Here is a 23,386-nt window from a genome sequence, read left to right on the forward strand (position 1 = left end):
AGAAAATGAGTTAATTATAGAAACGGTGGAATTAAAAACCTAAGCTAAATAAACTTGGTACGTTTTCTTCAGAAACACACCAGTACTTGACGCCAGAAAGTACAGTATTTTTTCAGTATTTATTCATTAAAGCCTTTTTAATGAAAGCATGCAGAACTTAATGAAGAATTCGTAGTTTTTGACCACAATGTTGTTCGGTTTTGAAAAATGAAATGAAGACGCATTCACTGTAATTTCTTCAGCTTTATTTACATGCATTAATGCTGTATGTCATGTAACCACAACAGCCACTTCCAAAAGTTTTCCTTCATTTCTTTTCATGGTTCAGCGCTTTGTGTGAAGGCTAATACTGATACAGTAGTGTCGTCTGTAAATGATATGGTTTTCAGAATTTAGGGAGATTTAAAGGAGCTAAATATAAGATTCTTCGACTGTGCTTTTCACTGAAATGTGTATACAGTACATGCATAATAATATGCGTAAAAATGACTGAATGCAACTAATTTATGGATCAAATAGTTAACATGTACTGAAAAACTGGAACTGAAGGGTCTCTGACTTTTGTACAGTACTGCAGCTTATTTTTATTTCAAAAATGGTCATGTGATTATTGCTCAGTCAGAGTAATCTGGACAAATAGACAGCAAAACAAGACTAGAAGTAAAAGCTTATATATAGCTCCATAAATCTTAAAATCTGAATCTGAAGGTAGTTGTGTTCATTCCAGGTTTCTGCATTCACTTCTTAAAAATAACATGTAGTCAGTATAACTGAAGGCAAGGTGTTTATACATTGCATACATTTGTTAATAATTTGTTAATGATGAAATACATATTTTTAGTGATATATCTACAAAACATTTGAACGCTGGACGAAGAACCCGAGCACCACCAGAGTTTCTCGCTAAAAGTCCCATGTAGTGAACATTTTTTTTTGGCAGGTTTTTTTTCTGAAGAACTTTACGTTCTTCAGAATTCAGAATCGTCTTCTGCTCAAGATCTTCATGTTAAAGCGTTCTTTACAGCATAATGATTCTTCTTTTTAACTACAAGGCATGATCGGTAGTGTTAGCGTTTTCCAATTGCAGAACAGTTCATACGGACTGAACAGGGAACTTCCTTTACCCTGGTGGTGACAAAGCAAACACAGTAATACATTTTCTCTCATATAAACAATCCATATATACAACATAACAAAACTATTTACATGAGCATAAATATATAAATATAGTATCTTTAATACAAAAATAAATACTGTCTCTCTTCTGTTTTTGTGTCGTTTTTTTGTTTTGTTTTAAGTCCACGGCACCCTTTTTTTTTCATCCGTCGTGTAGTACTCGATCATCTAGCTGGATTTCACACTTGATCTTGACAACTTCCTGTTGTGTTGTGTCTTCGATTGACGTCGTCATGCCAACAGGCTCTGATGCTGGTAGCAGTGACAAATCTGGAGAAAATATAACCAGGATTAAACAATAATCATGAACCATTCATCCTGCTTTAGTAAGATCTGAAGCCTATCCCGGGAACATTCGGTACGAGGATGCCAGTCTATCCGAAGATGCACCATGCACATATTCAGAACTTTTGGGAAACTGGAATGTAATGATTCACTAACCTAAACACTGGGTAACATGGTTGTCCTGCACGTTTTCGGGATGATCAGGGCTTAGGAGCTCCACGGTAGAGTCGTCTGGCTCACAGCAGCCATCCTCTTCCACGTGACCGGGAACACTGTGGACAGCCAAGACACGACGTTAGTCAAGGTTTAAATCATCTAGGAATTCATCCTTGAGTTGCATTTGAAAGAGTCACAGCAGCCATTATTCAAACCCTGGTAGAATCACGGCTCTAAGCCTGGTTTGGAACCCCAAAAACTTGGTTGCGTTAATGACTCTTACCCCACTGAGTAGTGATAAGCATGGGCATGTCCATTGGAAAGCCTTTGAGGCAAAAATGTGCCATTTTCCATTTCACAATCTGCATCCTCCTGTAATAGAGACAGAATTTCACATGTCTGGCAAACAATTGTTTAATAATATTTATGCAGTTTAGGAAATATCTCATAGGATTTTTATCAGCACTGGGAGTTTCATTTCATTTCTAATCCAGCTTGCTTTGGGTGACTAATGTCTGAGATTGTACATGCTGAATGTGTACCTGGTGTAGTCCGGGCAGGCGGTGTGTGAGATGTTTCCCATTGCTGGTGTACTCTCCTTTAGGTGCGTACACAGCATGCCCCGGAGACAGGTGGGAATCTACTAATGCCATGCCCTGCATCGGCACCATGGTGTACTGGCAGGACGACAGCGGTGCAGCAACAGCTGGAAAGCACATATCTGTTGTTTGCTCTGAAATACAAACACAAAGAATTAACAAAATCATCTAAATTTAAAATAGAAATATACTTCTATTCCTTAAAGGAAACTGAATAAGCTGCCCAGAGGTGTTAACATTCAGCTTTAAAGAACAATTAATCAGTGGCACACTCACTCTGCTTGGCCCAGGCTCTCCACAGACAAAACGGAATAAAAGCTACGATGATGAACACGAGAGCTCCCAGCACCACCACACCCACTATGAGGTATGCTAAATCACTGGGGCGTTCTGGTACAGGACCTCCTAAGTCCGGCCCTTGGGACGAAGTCTCTGGAGTCGTGTGCTTCTGATTGGGTCGAGCTGGAAGTCCAAATACAAAATCTTTAGAGAGCAGCAATGATAATGGAACCGTGTGAGTATATAGCAAGCTGTGTCTTCTAGTGTGTGTGTGTGTGTGTGTGTGTAATAAGTCATGAGAAATAGAAAAAGAGAGAAAGAGAGAGAGAGAGAGAGAGAGAGAGAGAGAAAGAGAACTCACCTTTCGTTTCTAAGATGACCACATTGCCAAAGTCACTCACGCCACCTTCGTTAAAACACTGCATCTTAATGTCGTACGCTGTTTCAGGCTGCAGGCTGGTAATGGCATGCCAGTATCGATCTCCTAGAAAAAAACCCCACAGAGTTTAAGCTGTTTACCCCAAAAACATGTCACATTGCCCGTTAATATGAGTGTTTAGTCTTTTCAGATGACTCACCGTCCACAACATCTCTCTTATAGTCGCTGTCATTATCACTGTCAGTGGGTCGGTAATAGATGTAGAAGCCATAGATGGGGGTGTTATTCACTGGTGTGTACTGAGGAGAAAAAAAGTTTCATTTATAACTGATGTTCGTTATAATACAACTAAAAGATCTGAAGGATTAATGCTAAGGCATTAATGAAGGCATCTTATTTGTACAATTTAAGTACAGACATGCTACTAGTGTGGTGTAAAATGAGTCTACTCACAGTCCACTTAAGGATAATGGTGGTCTCATTTATGGCTTCAGAGTAGGTGATGTAGGGTCCATCGACTGGCCGGGGGTTGGTCTGGTTGCTGCCCATCACTGTGTAGGCTTTGGAGGGTGCACTTGGAGGACTCGCTCCCAGCACGTTCACTGCCAAAACCCGGAACTTATATGAGGTCCCTGAAACACAAACAACCAAGCTTGTTAAACATAAAAGCTGAAGTTTATAAAACCATATTTGTTTCTATGAAATGTATATTTTTTCATATTTAGTTTGATTGTATAAATAATTTTATATCGAAGAATGCTGATAATGAAGCACACCTTTCTCCAAGCCTTTGATTTGTACAGAGAGGCGTGATGGAGAGATGTTGTCCTCCGCTACCTCCCACTCGCCTCCGGCTCCTCCATCCTTCCTCAGTTTCTTAAACTCCACTCGAAAGCACTGAATGGGGAAGCCCCGGTTCCCACGCGGGATCCATGTCACGTAAGCGGAAGTCTCTGATGCTGTGGTTACCGTCGGCCTGTCTGGAGCTTCTGGGGCTACAAGCATGCGAACAGGGAGTTAAACTTAGGCGCCACTCTTATACGTGCAAATAGTATATACACATGCATTCTGTGCATACACAAATACATACATGCACACACACACTCAAACACACACTTACTGTTGTCCTTAATTTGAGTTAGGTTTGAAAAGAGGTCAAGAGACAGAGAACCAAGGTTAGTATCAAACAGATGGAGTAGATTAGTATATACTGTAGATTTATACTGAATTGGTTATTGTTAGAATAACTCAGGGTAGAGAGATTATTAAAAACACAAACTTTAAAATGCAAAAAATATGCATATGACAAAATTCAGCTACTTACGAGACAGACGTGGTGGTGACTCTGGTGTTTTGGGTCGATCGTTTACTACACCATTCTTGCGTCCTATAACCCAAACAGAAATTAATATTTTTCATATAAATTGAACGTTGCTTCAATACTTTCTCAGTCTAATATTTGTTAAGCTGCAGTACCTTTGCCAGTCCTGAAGGTCATCATGGCAGGTTGACCCAGTCCAGCACAATTCCTCGCTGCCATCTCAACCTCATATAGACTGGCTGGCTGCAGTTTGGCCAGAACCAGCTTGTTATCTAAACCAGATATGTTCTGTATGGTCCACTCATTCAGAGAGTCGCCAGCCTGAGAAAGAGACCAAGGCAGAAAATATAAGTTAAATGACATGAACAAATTTTTGCATTTCTATTAGGAATAAATTTGGTGAAAAGCGCTTTTACCTTTCTGTACTTGACAACATATTCTAGTACAGGTGCCCCGCCGTCATGCCGAGGCTCCCAGATGAGCTCGTAGTAGTCAGCTGTGCCTGTGCGAGGCTGGCTGAGGATGACCGGAGCCTCAGCTGGTGACACATTCCCAGGGATCTCTGAACAGTCAATGAAAAGCTCAGTGCTGGGTGCCACTGGCCGAGCAGGAGGCAGCTCTCGCAAAAACTGGTCAGGGCTCAGTGGGGGAATGAGGGGCAGTCGACCCGGCCTTGAGGGTGCTGAGAGCAAGACAAGAGCATATTTAACCACCTTTTAGTTTAATATAATGCTAAAATAAGGTGCTGAACATTCTAACACCCAAAAGTGAAAAACTCATTCCAAAGACATAACACATCACACTTTTACTTATTTACTGTAAACTTAATGATACATACCAGCGGGCACAGTGAGGAGTCTTGTTGCAGCCTGGGCTCCGCCCACCCAGTTCTCGGCCATGCACTGGTAGACTCCGTCGTCCTGTGGGCCCACGTTGAAGACACGCAGCATGTGTGAGGAGAGGCGGTGATGGTTGGATGGAGTGATTGGTTGAGCGTTATGGAGCCAAACCACACTGGGTGCCGGATTTCCTCGAACCTGACAGCTGAACCTCACTGTGTCTCCCCACGCTGGCTCCTGCTGCAGCAGCTCCACCCGCACCTGAGGAGGCTCTGACAGAGGATACAGGAAAGTAAGTAGGCTGTGTGAGAGAGCTGCAGTATATGGATATGATCTGGCCAGGAATGATAAAATACTGTGCTTGTTTTTTTTTTTTTTACAGATTTGGCCATTGTGTCTGTACTCTTCCTCTCTCTCTCTCTCTCTCTCTCTGTCTCTCTCTCTCTATTTCTTTTGAACTTGATGGTTGGTTGCTAATGAAACAGCAAGCGCTCATTAGGCCAGCAGCAGAGCTGGTTTAATCAATCACATCTGGCAAGAGACGAGCCCACAAAAACAACCTCATCTTTGTCTCAGACACACACACTGCTCTCAGCTTTCAAAATGGCACCAGTTATTAAACAGATACAACAGGAGTAATACTAATCCAAACCCCTTAAACCTCTGCCAGTATTTCTCCAGGCAATATTTTCCAGTATAAAACATAAAATAGTCTTTGTATGCTTAGTGAATGACAGAAACACATAACTAATTCAGACAGTGTATCCCACGGCATGCACACGCAGACTTGTCCCGGCATACCCTGAGCGCTCACCGATTACTTGGACATCATAGAGAACGGTTGCTGTGCCAGGAGAGCCGTTGTGGGCATGGCAGGCATACGTGCCCGAGTCTCCATCACTCACTGCATCAATCAACAGGTTGCTGAGTAGAAAGCGAGTGTTGTTTTGAGGGCTTAGTTCTCGACCGTCTTTCGCCCAGGTGACCTGAGGAGTCGGGGTGCCGCTGGCTACACACTCCAGAACCAGGCTATGGCCTTTACGCACCGTCATGGAGCGGGATTCTGGCGGGTAGATGATCTTCGCTGCCTCAGACGTTGAACCTGCACAAGTGACACAACTTAGTGACCACAGAGCGGAGAGTGTGCTTTTCTACTAAGTTAGACCATATAGTTAAAATTTGGGGCTTTGTACCTTCATGTTTCGTCCATAACGGTCATAGTGGTTAATAAAAGGGTGTGAAAACAGGAGTGTTTTTTGTGTGTGAACTCACGGCGAATGCGCAGGCGGTCAGTCGAGGTGGAGGTCTTGATCTCCTGAGTGACTGGATTGTAGGCAGCACACTTGTAAGGCCCTTCATCCTCCTGGGTGGCGTTGGCGATCTGCAGGTTCCCCGATGGCATGATGAGGTAATTCCCTATAGTGACAGACAGGGGGCAGAGGTTATCACTACACCAACACACTCAGCAAACAAGCTGCATTAATGACCACTGATGATGGCTAAGGAGCTGATTAGATTATAAAACTAATACTAGACAAGTGGGTAATTAAAAATAAAGCAATTTATTAAAAAACTAGAACTGAATGCAAGCTAGAGATTCATCTGGCCAAATAAAATTCTTGTTGGATATACGTACAATTTAAAATATTTTGCAAAAATGAAAATGCCTAAAAAAACAAAATGGAGATCATCTATTGTCAAAAAAATTTAAATTAAAAACACTATAAAAATACAGAGAAAATGAAAAAACTAAACAGAAAACACCTGCAGAAAAAATTAAACAAAAATTAAATTAAAAATGAACCAGTGTTTCATAGACTTTTCCCCTTTGCTTAAGGAGCAGTGAAAAAAATGACAGTATGTGGATAGTGTATGAAATTCCAGCAGGGGGCACCATAAATCCTAAAAAAAGACCCAGCAGCATGGAGAACATGCTAACAGGGAGGCCGCGGATGCCAGAGGGTTACGAACCAGACATGGCATGAGAGAAAGATTTACAGATGACAAATAATTGGAGATGCAAAATTAAACAAAAGTATTCCCATGTTTCAACTTATTCCTGATAAAGTGGCTTATCTGTGTGTAAGCGATAGCAGAGTGCAGATAAAACGGCCGGCATTCCAGCAAAATCAGGTCCTGGAGACGAGACAACTGATAGAGGGAGGTAGGAATGAGAGAACGCTGATGAACGTTCCAGAGATTTTTGAGTCTTTACCTTTAGATGTTTCGAGCCACTCCTGCTTGACACTGTAGCGGACCTGCGCCTGGGGCTGGCTCTCAGGTAGATGACACTCGATCACCGCTGTGTTCCCTTCGTCCACCTCGATCTCCTGCTGGTCATCAGGTTCAAAGTCTCGCAGCTCTATACAAACACACGCACACACGTACACATCAAGCACTGAAGTAATGTGATTGTGAGATTTGTGTAGAAGACGCTGAGATATGAAAGAGACTCGGCTCTGTTAATGATCTATGAGATGAGGTGCGTGAAGGCACTGCATGAGAGCTGAGGCAGAGTGAGGGAGCTGGACAGACCAAAGAACTAAAGCGCCGCTGCATCGCTGATAAAACGAGGGCTAAATCTCTCTACAGCACTTTCAGCAGGCAACACAGTTAACTAAAGTGAAAATAGACCAGCCATGTCAATAAAAGTTTAAACTAAAAAAAAATTCTTATTAAACCCTAGACATCATTAAGATCTCAGATTTAAAAATGAATGTGCAAGTCCCTTTCTTGAAGTAGCAGAAACTTAGGAAACCAGAGTGTTACTGCGTGTCGTTTGGAGATTTCAGTAGGATATCGAATGGGCAGACACCCAATAGTCTTAAGACACAGAGCCAAAGAGTCTGTCTGCTCTGACCTCCCGTTTGCCCATGAGCTAAAATGAGGTCAGAGGCCAAAGGTCACCTTCCTCTTGAGTTTCAGCAAAAGAAAACCAATCTGAACCGCAATGCAGCACAACTAGCCCTGAGTGCGTGTGAATGTTTTCCTTTAGATGAGAAAAAAAAATATTTTCCGCGTCCTCAGAATCGAATAATTTTTCCAAAATTGTTGATTTCTCCTCTAATGAAAACAGGCCGCTGTTCATTGTTCTGAGGTTATATGAGCGCTTGTTTTTCATTAAGCTTTATTGCATTCTTTGGCAATTCTGAAGTCTCGCAGTCATGCAGAACTATGATGAGTCAGGGTGGAATTGTGTAAGGTTTCCAGTCCAAAATATAACTCATGACTGGAAAAACGGAAACAGAACTAGCTACGCGCTCGGCCTGCCTAGCTCGCTGTCTTTTACCTGAAGCTCTTATGATGTGCGTTTGTTTTGGTGATAGCGCATCTATATGTTGTGTAAAATAAAATAACACACTTGTGTTTTAAAACTTTGGTATAATAAATCGCTAGTGCTTGTACACACATGCACCTACTCACACACACACACACACACCCCATTCCAAAGGAGATGAGCATCCCAGGATGTGTTCAGACTGGGTGCAGGCTAGAGGGGGGAGATGGAGAAAGGCGGTGTGACGCTCCGTTTGCTAAATCAATCAGGGCCTTTTTATAGCTCCCCCCCTGCCTGCTTCCCGAATTCCACCCAGCACACCTTTAACCCCCTCCTGCACCAACCCCCACACACACATTCCTGCTCTCAGTTATCCCCCCCCATAACTCAGTCTCAGGTGAACCAGGAGGGTGGAGAGAGAGAGACAGAGAGAGAGAGAGAGAGAGAAAGAGAAGTGGGGGGGGGGGTAGACAGATAGACAGAAGGAGAGGACATTGGCATGTTTGTTAGACAAAGTACATCTGGATTAAAGGAATAATCTAACGTTCTTCAAGCTGGAGTATTCCTTTAAAGTCAATTCTCGGGTGCGCGGTGTACCCATAGCATCGCTATATCTGAAGAAAACAGACAAAGGCAAAGTTGTGTGTGTGTGTGGAGGATGAATGCATGCATTGTGTGTGCGAGGTGCACTTGGAGTACGTGTGTGTCCTGGAAAGCCAGAGAAGCAGGGGATGCTGGGAGTCACTCAGGATTAATGGTATTTATGAAAATGGATCTGCTTTGCTTCCAACTCCTCTTGGCAATCGTTTCATACACGCTGCAGGCTTTCTTAGCATTCATCATTCTTGTGTGTGGGGAGCTGTGGAGCCTGTGTGTGTGTGTGCCCTTGCTCCTGGGAAGCCTGGAATATGCCATTAAAACTGACTCAGAGAAAGTAGCTACAGTCTGTATCACATCAGAGGAGTGTGTGGACATGTGTGTGTTGTTACTGGGTAATCTAGAGACGATAAAAACAACTCAGATACCGTGTAGACCTGTATCACACGAGCAAACTACAAGAAAACTTGTGCTGCTTGTAAGCATCTCTCTTAGTGACCGCTACTGTTTGCAGCATGCTGGGGTGGCCTGTCCAGAGTTTTTTAGTAACTATATATAAAGCTAACTCATTAGAAACACTGATAGTGGTTGTTTGATATATATTCTACTTGCTTAGCTTCATATTAGCTTTGATTAGCAAACTGTACTAGCAACTAGCAACCAAACAATCTCAGCTACTTCCTTCCAAGCTTTCTTTTTTTCCCCCATCATATCTCCATAGACAATTTATAAGAGGTTGGATAAGACAGAGTGAAATGAAACCAGATTGTGAAACCAGATTGCAGACTGTGAGTAAGAAACTTCAGTCCCAGGTGATCTACAGGACTGGTGCAAGGATTTGTTTCCAATATGCATAGAATTTAATCACTGAAATTTTAGCTCTGCTTCGAAGAAGATTAAAGAATGTGGAATGTTGCTTATTAATGTGGGTTCATAAGAGCAAGAGCAACTCAGTGGGTGATCATAATCAGAGCCGGGAATGAATTTGTGGCACATTATATGCGCCCGATATGTGTGTGTGTGTGTGTGTGTGAGATGGAGTGAGAGGAGTGTGTGTTGGCTCACAGGAGAGGGAGGCTTGCTTGTCTCAAGAAGAATTTGAGTGGAGAGGTTGAAATAAAACACAGCCGTCTCCCCGGTGGGAGTGAGCTCAGACAGGATTCCTACAGCGGCAGATACCAGGGAGAGCCAAGCTCTTTCACAGAGCAGAGACAAATGAGAAAAAAAGCCACACAAGTGAAATATGGAGACAAGACGCACACACACACACACACACAGAAAGCCTCCCAGAAGACTTGTTCCACTCTCTGGATGATGGAAGAGGGGTCTTTATTAAATTAGACTCTGGCTAAAATTCCACATCTGCAGCTCCATCAGCCTGATTCATAGGGGAGAGGGGCCTTATCAGTTACATCTGATACACACACACACAAAACCTACCTCCTCGTTTTTTATGCTTCAGGAAATGGGAGTCTGGAAAGAGAGAGAGAGAGTGAGAGAGTGAGCAAAGAGAGAGAGAGAGAGAGAGAGAGAGAGAGAGAGGCACAGAGGGTCCAGGGAGGCAAGAGGAGAGGGAGAAAAACAAAAAAAGGAATGAGAAAAAAAAAGAAGAAAAACAGGGAAGGGGGAGAAAGAGACAAGGGACTGAAAGTGCTCTTTGAGTGGAGCAAAATTTAACGCTCCATAAAATACTTGGGGAGGAGAAGCGGCGAGGAGAAGGGGAGATGATGGAAAGTGTTTTTGTCTCATTTGCAGAGGTCAGGATGGAGACAAAGACCTCATCACATCTCATCATACCGGTTCCTGTCTCAACTAGCTACAGAATCATCGCGTGTACACAGTTGAAGCCTTTCTCATAAATACATATGTCCACCTCACACACACACACACACACTGCACAGAGAAATAGAAAACTCTCCCCAAACACACACACAACCCAGAGGAATGCAGTGGAGAACAGGGAGGAGGCCCTGCACTAATGGGCCTGTGCGCATACACACACACACACACACAGGTTACATTACACACCCCATTCTATGTTGGCCCAAGCACAGAACGGCCAACAGCATGCATGTACACACGTGCGCGCACACACACACACACACTCTCTCTCTCTCACACACACAGCAGCACTAAGAGCACTAGACTACAATCTGGCACGTCACCATTGTACACAATCACCACACACACTCCATCACTGTCCAACACAAGCACCAGAGCCAAACCCTGCTGAACTAAAACTGCATCGCTGCTGCTAACACACACATTCCCAAACCCAGACTGCATCAGTGATCACAAGGGGAATCATTTACATTTTAACGAAAACAAGTTTGTATGGTTTTTATTTTATAACTATTAAGCTTTACTGGGATGCTTTTATAAGCAGGGGTAACATAATTATGGGGTGGTAATTATATCTCAGATTTGATTCCAATCTAAATGCAGAAACCGCATCACAAATGCAAATTGTATATAGCTTGTTCTTTTGTCACGTGTGTTAGACGTCATGTACTCACTGGCTGCAGTGACATTAGCAGGCATGCTGGCTCGTGATCCCGCATTGGTGCTGGCCACACACTGGTATCGTCCCAGCGTGTTGTTAGAGAGGGATGGGATGTAGAGTGTGTCCGGGTGCATCGTCACGCCCAGCTCGGCCTCGTCACTATTAGCGAAGAGCTCGCGGCCGTTCAGGCGCCAGCTGATATGGGCCTGACTGGGCTGGGCACTGCATCGCAGGGTCACGCTGCCCCCCAGCTTCTGCACCACGGACAGCGGCTCCTCTGTGAACACCGGGACGTCATTGTCTAGCCGGAAGAAGATAGAAATGAAGATGAAACTTCTGTTCGGGTTTGTGGTTAAATGAAATTCCACATCGCATAAGGCCACTGGAAAATAAACTGGGATTCATAAAGCTGTAGATATTATGTGGGAAGCTTACCGGTGAGAGCAGAAGCGACCTGCAGACAACACAGAAGAGCTGAACACAAAAGCACCTGAAGCTTCCGATGCCACGCTATCCAGTCCACCATTCTCGACATCTTCCATATACCACCTCTGTCACAGAGAGAGAGAGAGAGAGAGAGAAAACTGTTTAGACACCAGAAGAGCAGAATAAAAACACATGCAGTTTACACAACTAAAACAATGATGCTTCAGCCTGCATCATAACAAAGCCTTTGTGTTAGAAATAAACACAAAATCAGTAGCTTGGGAATATCATTATTAGTTATACGGCTAGACATCAGCAGCTGTTTTGGCCTCTTACTAGCAGGACAGTCAAACGCAAGGTGCCACATGAAAAAGATCATCAGAACATGATAAGGAATATCATCCCCTTCCTAGCAATTCATTTTCCATAGCCTCTATCTTATACATAAATTTACATAGCATGTAATTACACTGTTAACTAAGACTCTTTCGCCTCATCAGGCAACCAAAACAGCAGCGTGAACCTTTCGCCTGCTGGGTGAGAAAGAAAGAGAATGGACTTATCATTGGTCCACCTCTGAGAATGGTGCGGAGAAATTGTGACTAAGATTGAAGTTGTTTAATTTGAGAGTATTTTACTTTCAACTTGGAAGCACGCAACCCGAGCACCCGCACCCACTCGCCATGATGTGAAGGCGGGCGCCAGGATAGCGGAGCCGAAACCTGAGCCTCCCCTCATTCAGGTGTAACTGATATAGGTAGAAGCCCAGAGAGTGAGAGAGAGAGAGAGAGAGAGAGAGAGAGGCCCAAACAGAGGCAGCATTATTCATCCACAGAACAAACAGAGACAGACAGAGAGAAGGGTGGGGGGTGGTGGTGGTAATGGTCAGTCTATTAACAGTTAATGCAGGAAGGAGCTTTTCTCTCTCTCTCTCTCTCTCTCTCTCTCTTGCCCTTCTCTTACTGCCAAGTTTCTCGAATTCTTTCCTGTCAGGTTAAACTAACAACTTCCCGTCAGGATGAGGAGGGTGGTCCATTGCTCCCAAATTGCCAATCTCTCTCTCTCTCTCTCTCTCTCTCTCCCTCTCTCTTTCACTCCTGTCTTCATACCCATCTATAATTTCACAGTAAATGATTAATGACACTTCACAAACCGACTCAGGGCTCCAAACATGGCCAGGCAGAAATGAACAAGAGTCTAAAAGAGAAAAATAAACCCTGCTTGTGCGTTGAGATGTGAACCTGTCTGAGTTTCACAGTCATTAGGCGTTCACCAGATTCTCACATTAAACGTGATGCATTTAAAGACTTCAGGGTCGGAACGAAACAAATGTTTTCCTTCTCGATGCCAAAAAAACAAACAGAATGTCACACCGACTGAACAAATCTCGCCAGAGACGCGCTGCAGTTTGGGGCTTTTCCTAAACAAGAGGCTTGTCTTTCTCATTTACGTGAGTACAGCCTCTCACTCACTCACACACACACACACAGTTTTGTATCTCTTTAGCCGAGCGGAAAGGACTTGACACTGAAACTTCATCTCCAGGAGGGAAGCATAACAAGTAAGCAGAGCTCTTGTCCATCTGACCAAACAGTCAACACTCAGCAGCGGGACACACATCTGCATTTGTCCTGACAGCTGTGTGAAAGGTGCCAGACTGTTTGTTGATTAATTTGTTTGTTGCACTTCTTCACTCCAAAAACAGGTGTCGTTTCGTCTACGTCATCTACACTGCTTCTCTCTCTGGTGCTCTCTTTCCCTGTCACTCTTTATGTCTCTCTCCCACTGTCTCTCTCTCTTCCCATCCTTGCCTGTCTCTTGCTGCCTGTCTGTCTCACCATGTCTCCCTCCTATGTTTCTGTCTCTCTTTCCCCATCCTTCTATGTCTTTTGCTGCCTGTCTGTCTCACCATGTCTCCCTCCCATGTTTCTGTCTCTCTCTCCCATCCTTCTATGTCTCTTGCTGTCTGTCTGTCCATGTCTCCTTCTCATGTTTCTGTCTCTTGCTCTGTCCTTCTATGCGTCTCTCTATCTCCATCTCTTCCTGTCTGTCTCTCATTCTGCCCCATCTCTATATTTATCACTGTTTTTCTTATATCTTCCTCCTTCTCTACCTCTCTGTCTCTCTCTGCCTCTCTCTCTCTCTCTGCCCCTCTCTCTCTCTCTCTGCCTTTGTCCTTCTCTGTCCCCCTCTCTCTCTCTGCCTCTGTGTTTCTCTCTCTCTCTCTCTGCCTCTGTCCTTCTCTCTCACTCACTCCCTCTCTCTCTGTCCTTCTCTCTCACTCACTCTCTCTCTCTCTCTGCCCCTCCCCTCTGTCTCTCTGTTCAGGTCTTGGATTACAATTAACATTCTTTCCACTGGCGTGACAAAATGCAGCTATTGAAATACTGGTCAAACACAAGACCAGAGACTGGAGACTACTAATGATTTATTATTAATAAACTCTTTCTAATAATACGAGCCACAGACCTACAACCAGGAGCGCAAGCCTTCGGAAACTATTTTGTTTATCACCAATAGTAAGTCAGCAACGGTATATGACTGAGGCATAGTGCTACATTTTTGTCTAAGAGCCATTAAAATATAGCTTGTATTCAAATTCACGTATTTATTAATGTTATTAATGTTATTAATGTTATAGTTATTATCAGTGCTACTGTGAGTAGAAGACTCACAAACTTTTCTCTTTAACACTGAGGGAGACACAGCTGTCCAGAGTCAATCTGATGCACCACCTGTCCCAAGCATCAACACACACACACAATCACACACACACACAACTTCATTCCAATACACTCATATCATCACCTCAGCCTTTTATGAGTGAATGTAGAGTGTGTAGAAGTCATTTCACAAAGTCTCATTGTCACTGAACCCCCTTTTTTTCCTCGGGCCACTCAGTGCACTATTGTCCCTGCGGCCTGTGTGAATAAATTCATTTTGACAACCCTGCTAATTGGATAAACCGGCTCTCTGCACTCGGTGAGCGCCTCTCACGCCGTTCACATTCCATCTGCTTTCTGGTGCGGAGGGAGGAGAGAAGAAGAGTGAGGGATAAGGGAATAGGATGAGGAAGGGGTGAGGTGGAGGGGGTCTTCTTAGTGTCTTAGCTCCTTCTCAGGAGCTGAGCTGCTGAATATTTATCGCCCTTCTCTCTCTCTCCCTCGCTACCCATTTATGTCCTTCAACAGCCATCGCAAATTCTCCAAACAACACAAAGTGCCCCCCTCCTTTAGATAAACACATGCGGTGTCAAGTGTGAGGAGTGCTGGGTTCAACTGGCTGCGCGGGCTCGCGGCCCACAATGCCCAGCCGAATAGCTGCCATGCGGGAGGCCCGTTGCTCGGGGTGACGCTAACAGGCAGAACGCACCTTAATAGAGTGGAGAGTCATTGTAAAGCAGTGAGCCGGCGCGAGGACAATAACCCCAAGGCCCCAGTGTGAAAAGAGAGACGCTTCTCTGAAGGGCCAGAGGAAGAGCTGATGGGCTCAATGGTCAAAGGGAAGGACCAAAGGAGGGGCAGGGGGCTCGATGACCAAGTGTGCTTAGAGAGATGGAGGCAGCAGTCGTGATGGTAGTGAGGGGGGTGGATGTGAGATAAGGGTTTTTTTATGCGGTTAAAAAAACATCCAGCGTAATAAGGGAGACGTTATGTAACGGAGCAATGAAGTGAGGGTGTGAAATGGTGGAGGAATCCTGAGGTAAGCTAAATTTTGACCACAGCAAATAAAACACATTTCTTTACCCTCTTTAAACCCTTTTCTGAACAACAAGCTGCTGTTTGAAATTTGCAAATAATATCCAGATTATTCAGCAATACAGAAACAGTGTAATAGTGAAATAGTGGAAATAGTGAAATAGTGGTGGTTTATGAGGTGTAGGCTTTTAAGGGTTAACCCACAGAGGTTTCAGCCTAATTTTTGTGCCTGGGTTTAATAGTTCAGTAGTGTGCTGGGTGACAATATACAGAATTGTCGATATAAATAAAAAAAAAAAAGGTGTTTTTTCCCCCCATGTAGTGTAGAGCTTCATTAGAACCGGGTCGTCTGACTGTACTGCTGCACCATGTGGTCGGCTGTTGGCTGAAGCACACATCAATCGATCTGAACAAAACTCCTGGAATGTTCCTAATGGAGCCGAGAGGCTGTATGGCAGGTGGAAACACAGCAGACTCTCATTGGTGCTGTCTGGACTCTAGCAAACATCAGTCGCTCCCAAGCTTGGAAACGAAACATCAAAAGCACCACTAACGAGGTCAATACTCCCTCCTCGATAACCCCCCTCCTCGTCTATGTATTAATGAGCAGCAAACCCCAAACCCCCCCACACTGACAAGGGAAAGGGGGGAGAAAAAAAAGACTAATGAGATGCAGACGTTCTCAGGGCATTAACGAGCAAAAGATCAAGCCAAGTACAGGATTTCTAATCAATTATGAAGAAGGGCATTTGCATAATTTATAGTACATGCTTCAATTAGCAAGGCATGCAGTAATTAGTGGATCTGGGCAGTGTAGTGGTCACATGACCTCAGTATGGCTACAGGTGGCCTTTCAGATCTGAACTCTAACACAATATACTAAACTAAACACTTTGTTCATTAATGACATTTTTAAATTCAACTGTAAGTCATAAAAACAGCGTACTGATGCAGAATCTACAAATATCTACTAAAGTCAAACAATCTACTATGCTAATCATCCCAAGGAAAAATAAACATCCACAGGCACTAGGTTACAAGCTGACATTAAATTTAAAACACATACACACACACACACACAGAACTAGGCTGAGGCTTGTTGTCAAGTCTCCAACAATAAATCCCAAACTCCCGCAGCAAGCGCACACACACACACACACACAAGGCTGTAAAACTCTCGTAAGCATAAATATGTGATTCTCTGCATCAGCACACACACACACACACACACACACACACACACACACACGCACCTACATACATATATACACATGTCAGCATTATGCAGGTGAGGAGGGGAGGGAGGAATGGAGGGATGGAGGGGCCCCTGCTGTTCTGGCAACTCCTCCATCATGGTGAATGGAACCAATTTTAAATCAAAAGCAATTTCTCCACATTATTCAGCAGGAACCCGGAGCACTCAGACTGCCTGTCTGCGCACCAATAAGTCTTTCAGAACCAAGGAGAGAGAAAAAAAAGAAAGAAAAGAGGCGAGGGGAAAGTGCGTAATACAATAGTAATAAAGTGTGCATAAACTGTTTATAAGCACCGGTTGGTGTGATAAAGTGCAGTGGCTCTAAATATGAATAGAAGTAAACACGACGAACGAGGAAAGCAAACAGCAGCGACGTTTAAGCGTGATCTAAAAACAGAGCGTGAGGGGTAGCCCATAGGTTTGGCACACATGCACACACACACACATGAATGCACGCACACGCACACACACACACACACACACACACACACACATACTTGTGGCCTCTGTAAACACCTGCAGGACCCATGACCACATGGTTTGTAGACACATCAAGGTCAACACCAACCACTGAACAAACAAACACTTCATACGGTAGCCTGCAAGCTTCCGAACGCACTGTGGCGTCATGCCAACCTCGATCCCGACAAGAAAAACTGGATTGTTAAAGGGAAACACTTTAATCATGTTTACACTGATGCACGTCAGGTGTGTTTAGTGATGCTGGCACTAATTTGTTAGCTGATGCTGTACTGTCGTTATTCATGTCAACGGTTCTGATTCATCACAGTAACCATGGCGATAAAAAAACCTCTCTAAATCAGGGATAATGATCAGCTTTCTGTGTTAAATCAGAACATTTCTTCCCACGAGACGATTTCATTTCCCAGCAACGCTCAACATCATATGAACAGGAAATCCAGTAGACATGTACATGAGCCATTGATGCAAATGCTGGACTCAAGAGAGGCAGCTCAGTTACATCAGGCAAAGGTGATCTACATGATGATGAGTAGGATGGTGTGGTCAGTAGTATTAGCATGAAAGTTTGAGCAGAATGTACAGCAAATCAAGAGATGAGAGAACTGGATGGACTGAAGGACTAAAGTGCCGCTGCATCACTCTCTTAGTTATTCATCAGACTATTTTCATTAGATTTTTAGAATGTCACACCGTACTGTTGGGTTTCTGAAACAAATGTTGTTCATGAACACATCCACAGGCTAGACCACCACTTAGCATCATTTAGCCACTGACTGGACGCCAAGCCACAATGATCCTCTTGAGTTACGCCATTTTGAAAGAGTTTAGCCAAATAGCACTCCCTGTACAGTAAACTTACATCGGAACACACAAAAATCCAAAACAGAAAGTAAACACTGATTAGTCACACTAAAGACATTTGTAATGTTTATTAAAAAGTGACAAAATATTCCAGAAGAGTGAGAGTTTCATCATCAGAGCAGGATGAGGATAAAATAAACTACAGCTGGTTTCACCTATAATCACATATTCAATCTGTAGGTGGAAAAAAAAAACAAGCAATAATGATGATGTTAGGTTTTATTAGCTATTTAATTAATTAGGTTGTGATAGAAGATACGACTGTTAACCCCGTCCCTTTTCCTAACATCATTTTGTACACAGACTGCGTAAATTCATACGCCTCTATCTGTGCTCAAAAGGAGTTTGTGTGTGTGTGTGTGTGTGTGTGTGTGTGTGAGTGAGTGAGTGTGTTCGGCGCTGTGTGTAAAGGCAATATTGACAGTGTTTGCTCTGTAAATGAGAGTCAGTGCGAGTGTGTGAATGGAGTGTGTCTCAGTTTCTCTTGGCTCGTGGAGCGGCCCTTAATCTCTGTTCAAATATCTACTTGACAAATGCTGTTGACTAGGCTGTTTGTCCTGACACACGCTTACACACACACACACACACACACAGCTTACTTACTTATGAGCCTGGAGTTCATCAGCTGGCTCATGACCCTGTGCCAGACGCACTCAAGCAAACAACAAAGTGTGCATATGTGTGTGAGAGAGCTCGTGATGCCTGTGACGCTGCAGAGATCCCTGATAAACTATAGACAGTCACTCTGAGAAAATCAAAAAAAGTGTGTTATAATCTTAGATCTCTAGACCAATCAGAAAGGGGTTGCTCGACGTAGACATGCCTCCACCAATGTGCATGCAACATGTTGTACAGGACCGATCGGTGCCTCCAGGGGCTCAAAGCAGAAACATAAGTGCTCTGCCACATGGCCGCCGTACCACGGCATCGTTCTCCTTAAAGAACACGTCGCAGATGGTCCACATGGTCATGGAGAACTCAGACTTGGTTCAGGAAATTCCATTTAAATATCAATCTCATGATCACACTATTTCATGTACCTCAAATCTGTACGTAGGACATGTTCAGAAAATCAGGCCACACTACAGTATCAATACCGTGTCGCTTTAACCCTCATCACGTAGCTTTGAGAGTGATGAATGTCATTCTCTATCTGATCGTATGGAGTTCAAAAAGTAAAGAAGGTAAAAGGCCAGTCCTTGTAGGAAACCCGATCATGCTCCATCTCCCTCTCCCTTGACACACTGACATTCGATCAAGAAAAGAAGCCTGAGAAATCGAGGGCGTTTATCAACAGCAAAGTGACAAGCTCTACATTCCTGTATGAGAAGATAATCCTGATTGGAGAGCATCTCCTCCACCACACACACGCGAGCTTGCTTGGTTGTTGCCTGCAGGCTGTTATGACTGTGTGAGCATACCGGCTGAAGCGGACATAAAAGTCTACCCCGAGGAAGCTTTTCTTTTTTTTTCTTTTTGTGTTCCTTTCGTGAATTAAGAGCGAAGTTACACCCTTTAAGAAAACAATAAACCTTTCCAAAGGCAGTGCTAGCACCGCAAAAAAAAAATCCCTCCCCTGCCAGAAACACGACGCGCTCTCAATCAGAAACAGAAGGTGACCCAAGGGAAAGGACGGGTCTATAAAACGTGATTTCACGCTCCCCCAAACTCTGAAGAGTGCTCTTTACTTCCTGAAAAAGAGGGATCCTTAAGGCTCTTCCGTGGAGCTGGAGTTTATAATTACTATTATTATTACTACTACTATTATTATTACAACAAGCCAGGAGTGGGTGAAGAGTCGCTGAGGTCCTTCACATCATGTAGGAAAGTTTAAGGGGAACAAAATGTCACGTTTTACAAGACTTCTCCCACTTCACATTACAGATATGATGTGCCAAGACAAGCGCCTTGACCTTTAAAACAAGTTCTGACCCTGTAAAAGCAATCACCGTTCACACCAAAACTGTTTTTCTCTTTTTTTTTCTTCTTGGCAATATCCTCATCGTTCTTCGTCTCCCTGAAACATAATACCCTCATCCCGTCTCTCTAATGTGCCTCTATCAACTTCCCCAAAATCCCCGGCCCAGCTTGCTCACCCCAGATACCTGTTACACCAAAAGAATTCAGGGCTGTGAGGGCATGTCGGCGAAAATCTGGGCCTACATCTGCACACAGCTAATAGGCCTTTCCCAAATAACGCCCTCACCAAATAAGGTCAGAATGCCACGGCAGCCAACAACATAATCAGGCTGGATTCAATTACCGAATAACTTTGATCCACCCGACCGCCAATCATCAACGAAAACACTGAAGCCAAGGTTTTTTTTTTTACTTCTCCCCCCTCAAACGCAAATTGAGTTCGGCGTGATCGAATATCTTCTCTTCATGTCTGTAATACAATAGCTGAATTTTAATGACTCTGGCACTGACAGCATTACGGCTCCCTTTATTGTCAAGAATGTTTTTAATACTCCATGAAGCAGTCTGAGCAGGATCTGTTCCAAATGACAAAACGATCAGGTCCGTCAGTGATCCTGGACATGTGATATCTCTGGAAATCACTAAGCCATAAAGGAAAAGAAAATAAAGCTGCATATATTTGTAAGCAATGAATATCATCCTAGTTATATCTCAAAGTAGACTAACGTCCTGCAAAAACTATAGAGTGATAAGGTTTATTGATACTGAAAGCTGATAAGTCCAATCGTTAAGTTAGTCATATCTTAAATAACCTTATGAGAAATTATGTATTAAATACAATAAAGGACATGGAGCTGAATCCCTCAATTCAAGTCACCAGCTGTTGCTTTAAGGCAATATTATTAGTAAATATATTCTAATATCAGTATTAAAGCCTAGAGTTTAATAACTCACAGATATTGTGCATATTTTTCCTTTAAACCTTCAGCATTTTATTCAGATTATTATCATTTAACTACTATTTAATAATCAATACCTGCAGGAAAAGTAATTGAGAACGTATGTAATAACACAAAGGCAGATCAGACAGTCAGGTGTTTCTTTACAGGTCTGATATGTATAAATATTAAAATAAGCGTATTTAACCTTCCTTAAACGGTGATATCTTCTAATCAAATGAAAAACCTCAGAAACCTCAGGCTAAAATCCTGATAGTATGTACAACAGGGACGTGGAGCCGAATCGAGTCGTTTTATGTAACTGAAATAAAATGTGTGGATTCACAAAATTTACGTATCGACGCTTTAAACTCGACTACTAATCAGGGTAGCATTCAGATTGTTGTAATGATCCTACTGTATTCATCAGGAACTGAACTGAAACTAATACCGAATGTAAACAAGTACATAAAGGAGGATTAACTCCAGGTATTGATTTATAAGATGCTAATATGATGATAACATATTCAGATAATTAAGTTAACATTCCCAATTCGGAAAAACAAATGTGTTTTGTTTGTTTTATAAGTAAATAAAAGTGTCAGATTTGAAGACTTGAGTGCTGATAAGGATGACAGCATGTTTCATTCCTAATACCTAGAGCAAGAAAAATTACACAATACTGCTTACTACACATAAAATGATAATAAACTCATCTGGATTTATGTAATGATCATTTATTCAGTCTGAAATATGTTATAGGCACTGAAGCCTGGAAAAGTATTCAACAAACATCCTAAAACTGTATAAACCTGTGCTATCCTCCAAACTAGTACAGGTATAAAATCTTAAATAACTTCATTTTACTCACTTTTAGCCCTGAATGGAATGTTTTCTCAGAAAATCTATTTTAAAAAGGAACTTGAAAAGCCATACATGTGTACATAACGTTACACACTGCAGCCAGTGAGCTTAGCATCACAGCAACACATCACTCACGTAACAACTAAAAAAGTTTTAAAACTGGAATTTTCTAGAGCAGAATGATGTCTAAAAATGAAACAGGGTGTATACTGGTGTTTTATAATACTGTGAAAGAAACATTTAAGCGTTTTTAAAGCGACCACCGAAACAAAAACACTGAGGCAAAGTTAACTGTGAAGTGTTAGCTAGCTTAGCAGGCGCATCAATGCGCGTGCAACATTTTTACCTTTAAAGCGTTATTAATGTGTCTGTTTCTGTCACGAGCGCAACATTTCAGAGCTAAAACATCATTCTAGACATGTTCGATACATTTCTATTGAGCACTGGTGTGGAAAAGATGAACTCCGAAGCACTGGGCTAAGTTAAAAACATCAGCGTGAATGTTTTCGGTGACTTACCAAAAAAACGAGTGCTGGAGATGAAGCTGTGTTTTTTTCTCTATGGAGTGTGAAGAAGGTTTTTTCCCCAACAAGCTCGTGCAGAAATTAATCCCAAACCCAAAAAAAGAAAAAGAAAAGAAGTAAAAGTGTTTCTTTGCCTTTTTTCCCACCCTCTAAAGCGCTGTGCTAGTTTAGTAATTTACTGCGGTGGGACCGACATTTTCTTCGGCTCCCCCAAACTTGTCCCATTGAAAGGCCGTTTTTGGATGACTGAGCTCTCACACAATTCTCCCTTTGGCTCTGCTTCGGCTCCTCCCACTTTCCTAAAAAAAGAGGGAGGGATTTGAACAATAGATCCCCAAATCTCAAAATCTCCAACCTGAGCTTGGGTTCTGTGTCTTTCTACACCTTCTGCAATTTTAATAGAAAATCTCAAGCACATATGCGTGGGTATTCTCAGCGCACGAGCTCTACGCCTTAATGACCGCTACCGCAAAACTACACTAGTTATTTGGAGGAAATTAAGAATCCTCCTGAGACCCCCCCCCTCCTCCTCCTCCTCCTCCACTCCTCCTCCCTGAGCTCTCTGACTTGTTTTCCCCTGATTTGGTATGCGATCGTCCCCTCAGGGTTTTGCCCCGGTTTGCATTGTGCCCCCTGTGTTATTGAGGCTCACAGTCCCTAAGCGCAGCTGTGCTGGGGCAACAGACTCCTACTACAGAGATCACAACAAGCACGAAAAACCTCCATCAGTCTCATTTTCTCTGCATACACTATATTGCCAGAAGTTTTGGGACGTCATGCACATAGAATGTAATATGTAGTTGTCCCGCCCTTTGCAGCTATAACAGCTTCTGGGAAGGCTTTCCACAAGGTTTATGGGAATTTTTGACCATTCCTCTAGAAGCGCATTTGTGAGGTCAGGCACTGATGTTGGACGAGAAGGCCTGGCTCACAGTCTCCGCTTTAATTCATCCCAAAAGTGTTCTATGGGGTTGAGGTCAGAACTCTGCAAAGTTCCTCCACACCA

At 43.1% G+C, this 23,386-nt stretch overlaps 1 protein-coding gene across 2 annotated transcripts; it reads right to left on the reverse strand.

Moving 5' to 3' along the window:
* Positions 1 to 228: 228 nt before the first annotated feature.
* Positions 229 to 22,782, reverse strand: boc (BOC cell adhesion associated, oncogene regulated). Of its 2 annotated transcripts, none has more exons than XM_058375982.1 (19): positions 22,375 to 22,782; positions 11,847 to 11,962; positions 11,425 to 11,712; positions 7,250 to 7,396; positions 6,307 to 6,450; positions 5,849 to 6,136; positions 5,034 to 5,306; positions 4,612 to 4,877; positions 4,351 to 4,516; positions 4,199 to 4,261; positions 3,651 to 3,869; positions 3,328 to 3,506; positions 3,074 to 3,173; positions 2,857 to 2,979; positions 2,493 to 2,678; positions 2,160 to 2,350; positions 1,901 to 1,989; positions 1,618 to 1,733; positions 229 to 1,446 (listed from the first exon to the last, which is right to left on the reverse strand). In XM_058375982.1, the coding sequence occupies exons 2-19, from the start codon at positions 11,944 to 11,946 to the stop codon at positions 1,319 to 1,321; spliced, it is 3,066 nt and encodes a 1,021-aa protein (XP_058231965.1). In that variant the 5' UTR covers positions 11,947 to 11,962; positions 22,375 to 22,782; the 3' UTR covers positions 229 to 1,318. The 2 variants fall into 2 exon arrangements, with proteins under 2 accessions (XP_058231965.1, XP_058231966.1); XM_058375983.1 differs by lacking the exon at positions 22,375 to 22,782 and adding an exon at positions 18,738 to 18,756.
* Positions 22,783 to 23,386: the final 604 nt, after the last annotated feature.

This window comes from Hemibagrus wyckioides, linkage group LG23 (assembly GCF_019097595.1).
Source record: "Hemibagrus wyckioides isolate EC202008001 linkage group LG23, SWU_Hwy_1.0, whole genome shotgun sequence".
Classification (NCBI taxonomy): Eukaryota; Metazoa; Chordata; class Actinopteri; order Siluriformes; family Bagridae; genus Hemibagrus; species Hemibagrus wyckioides.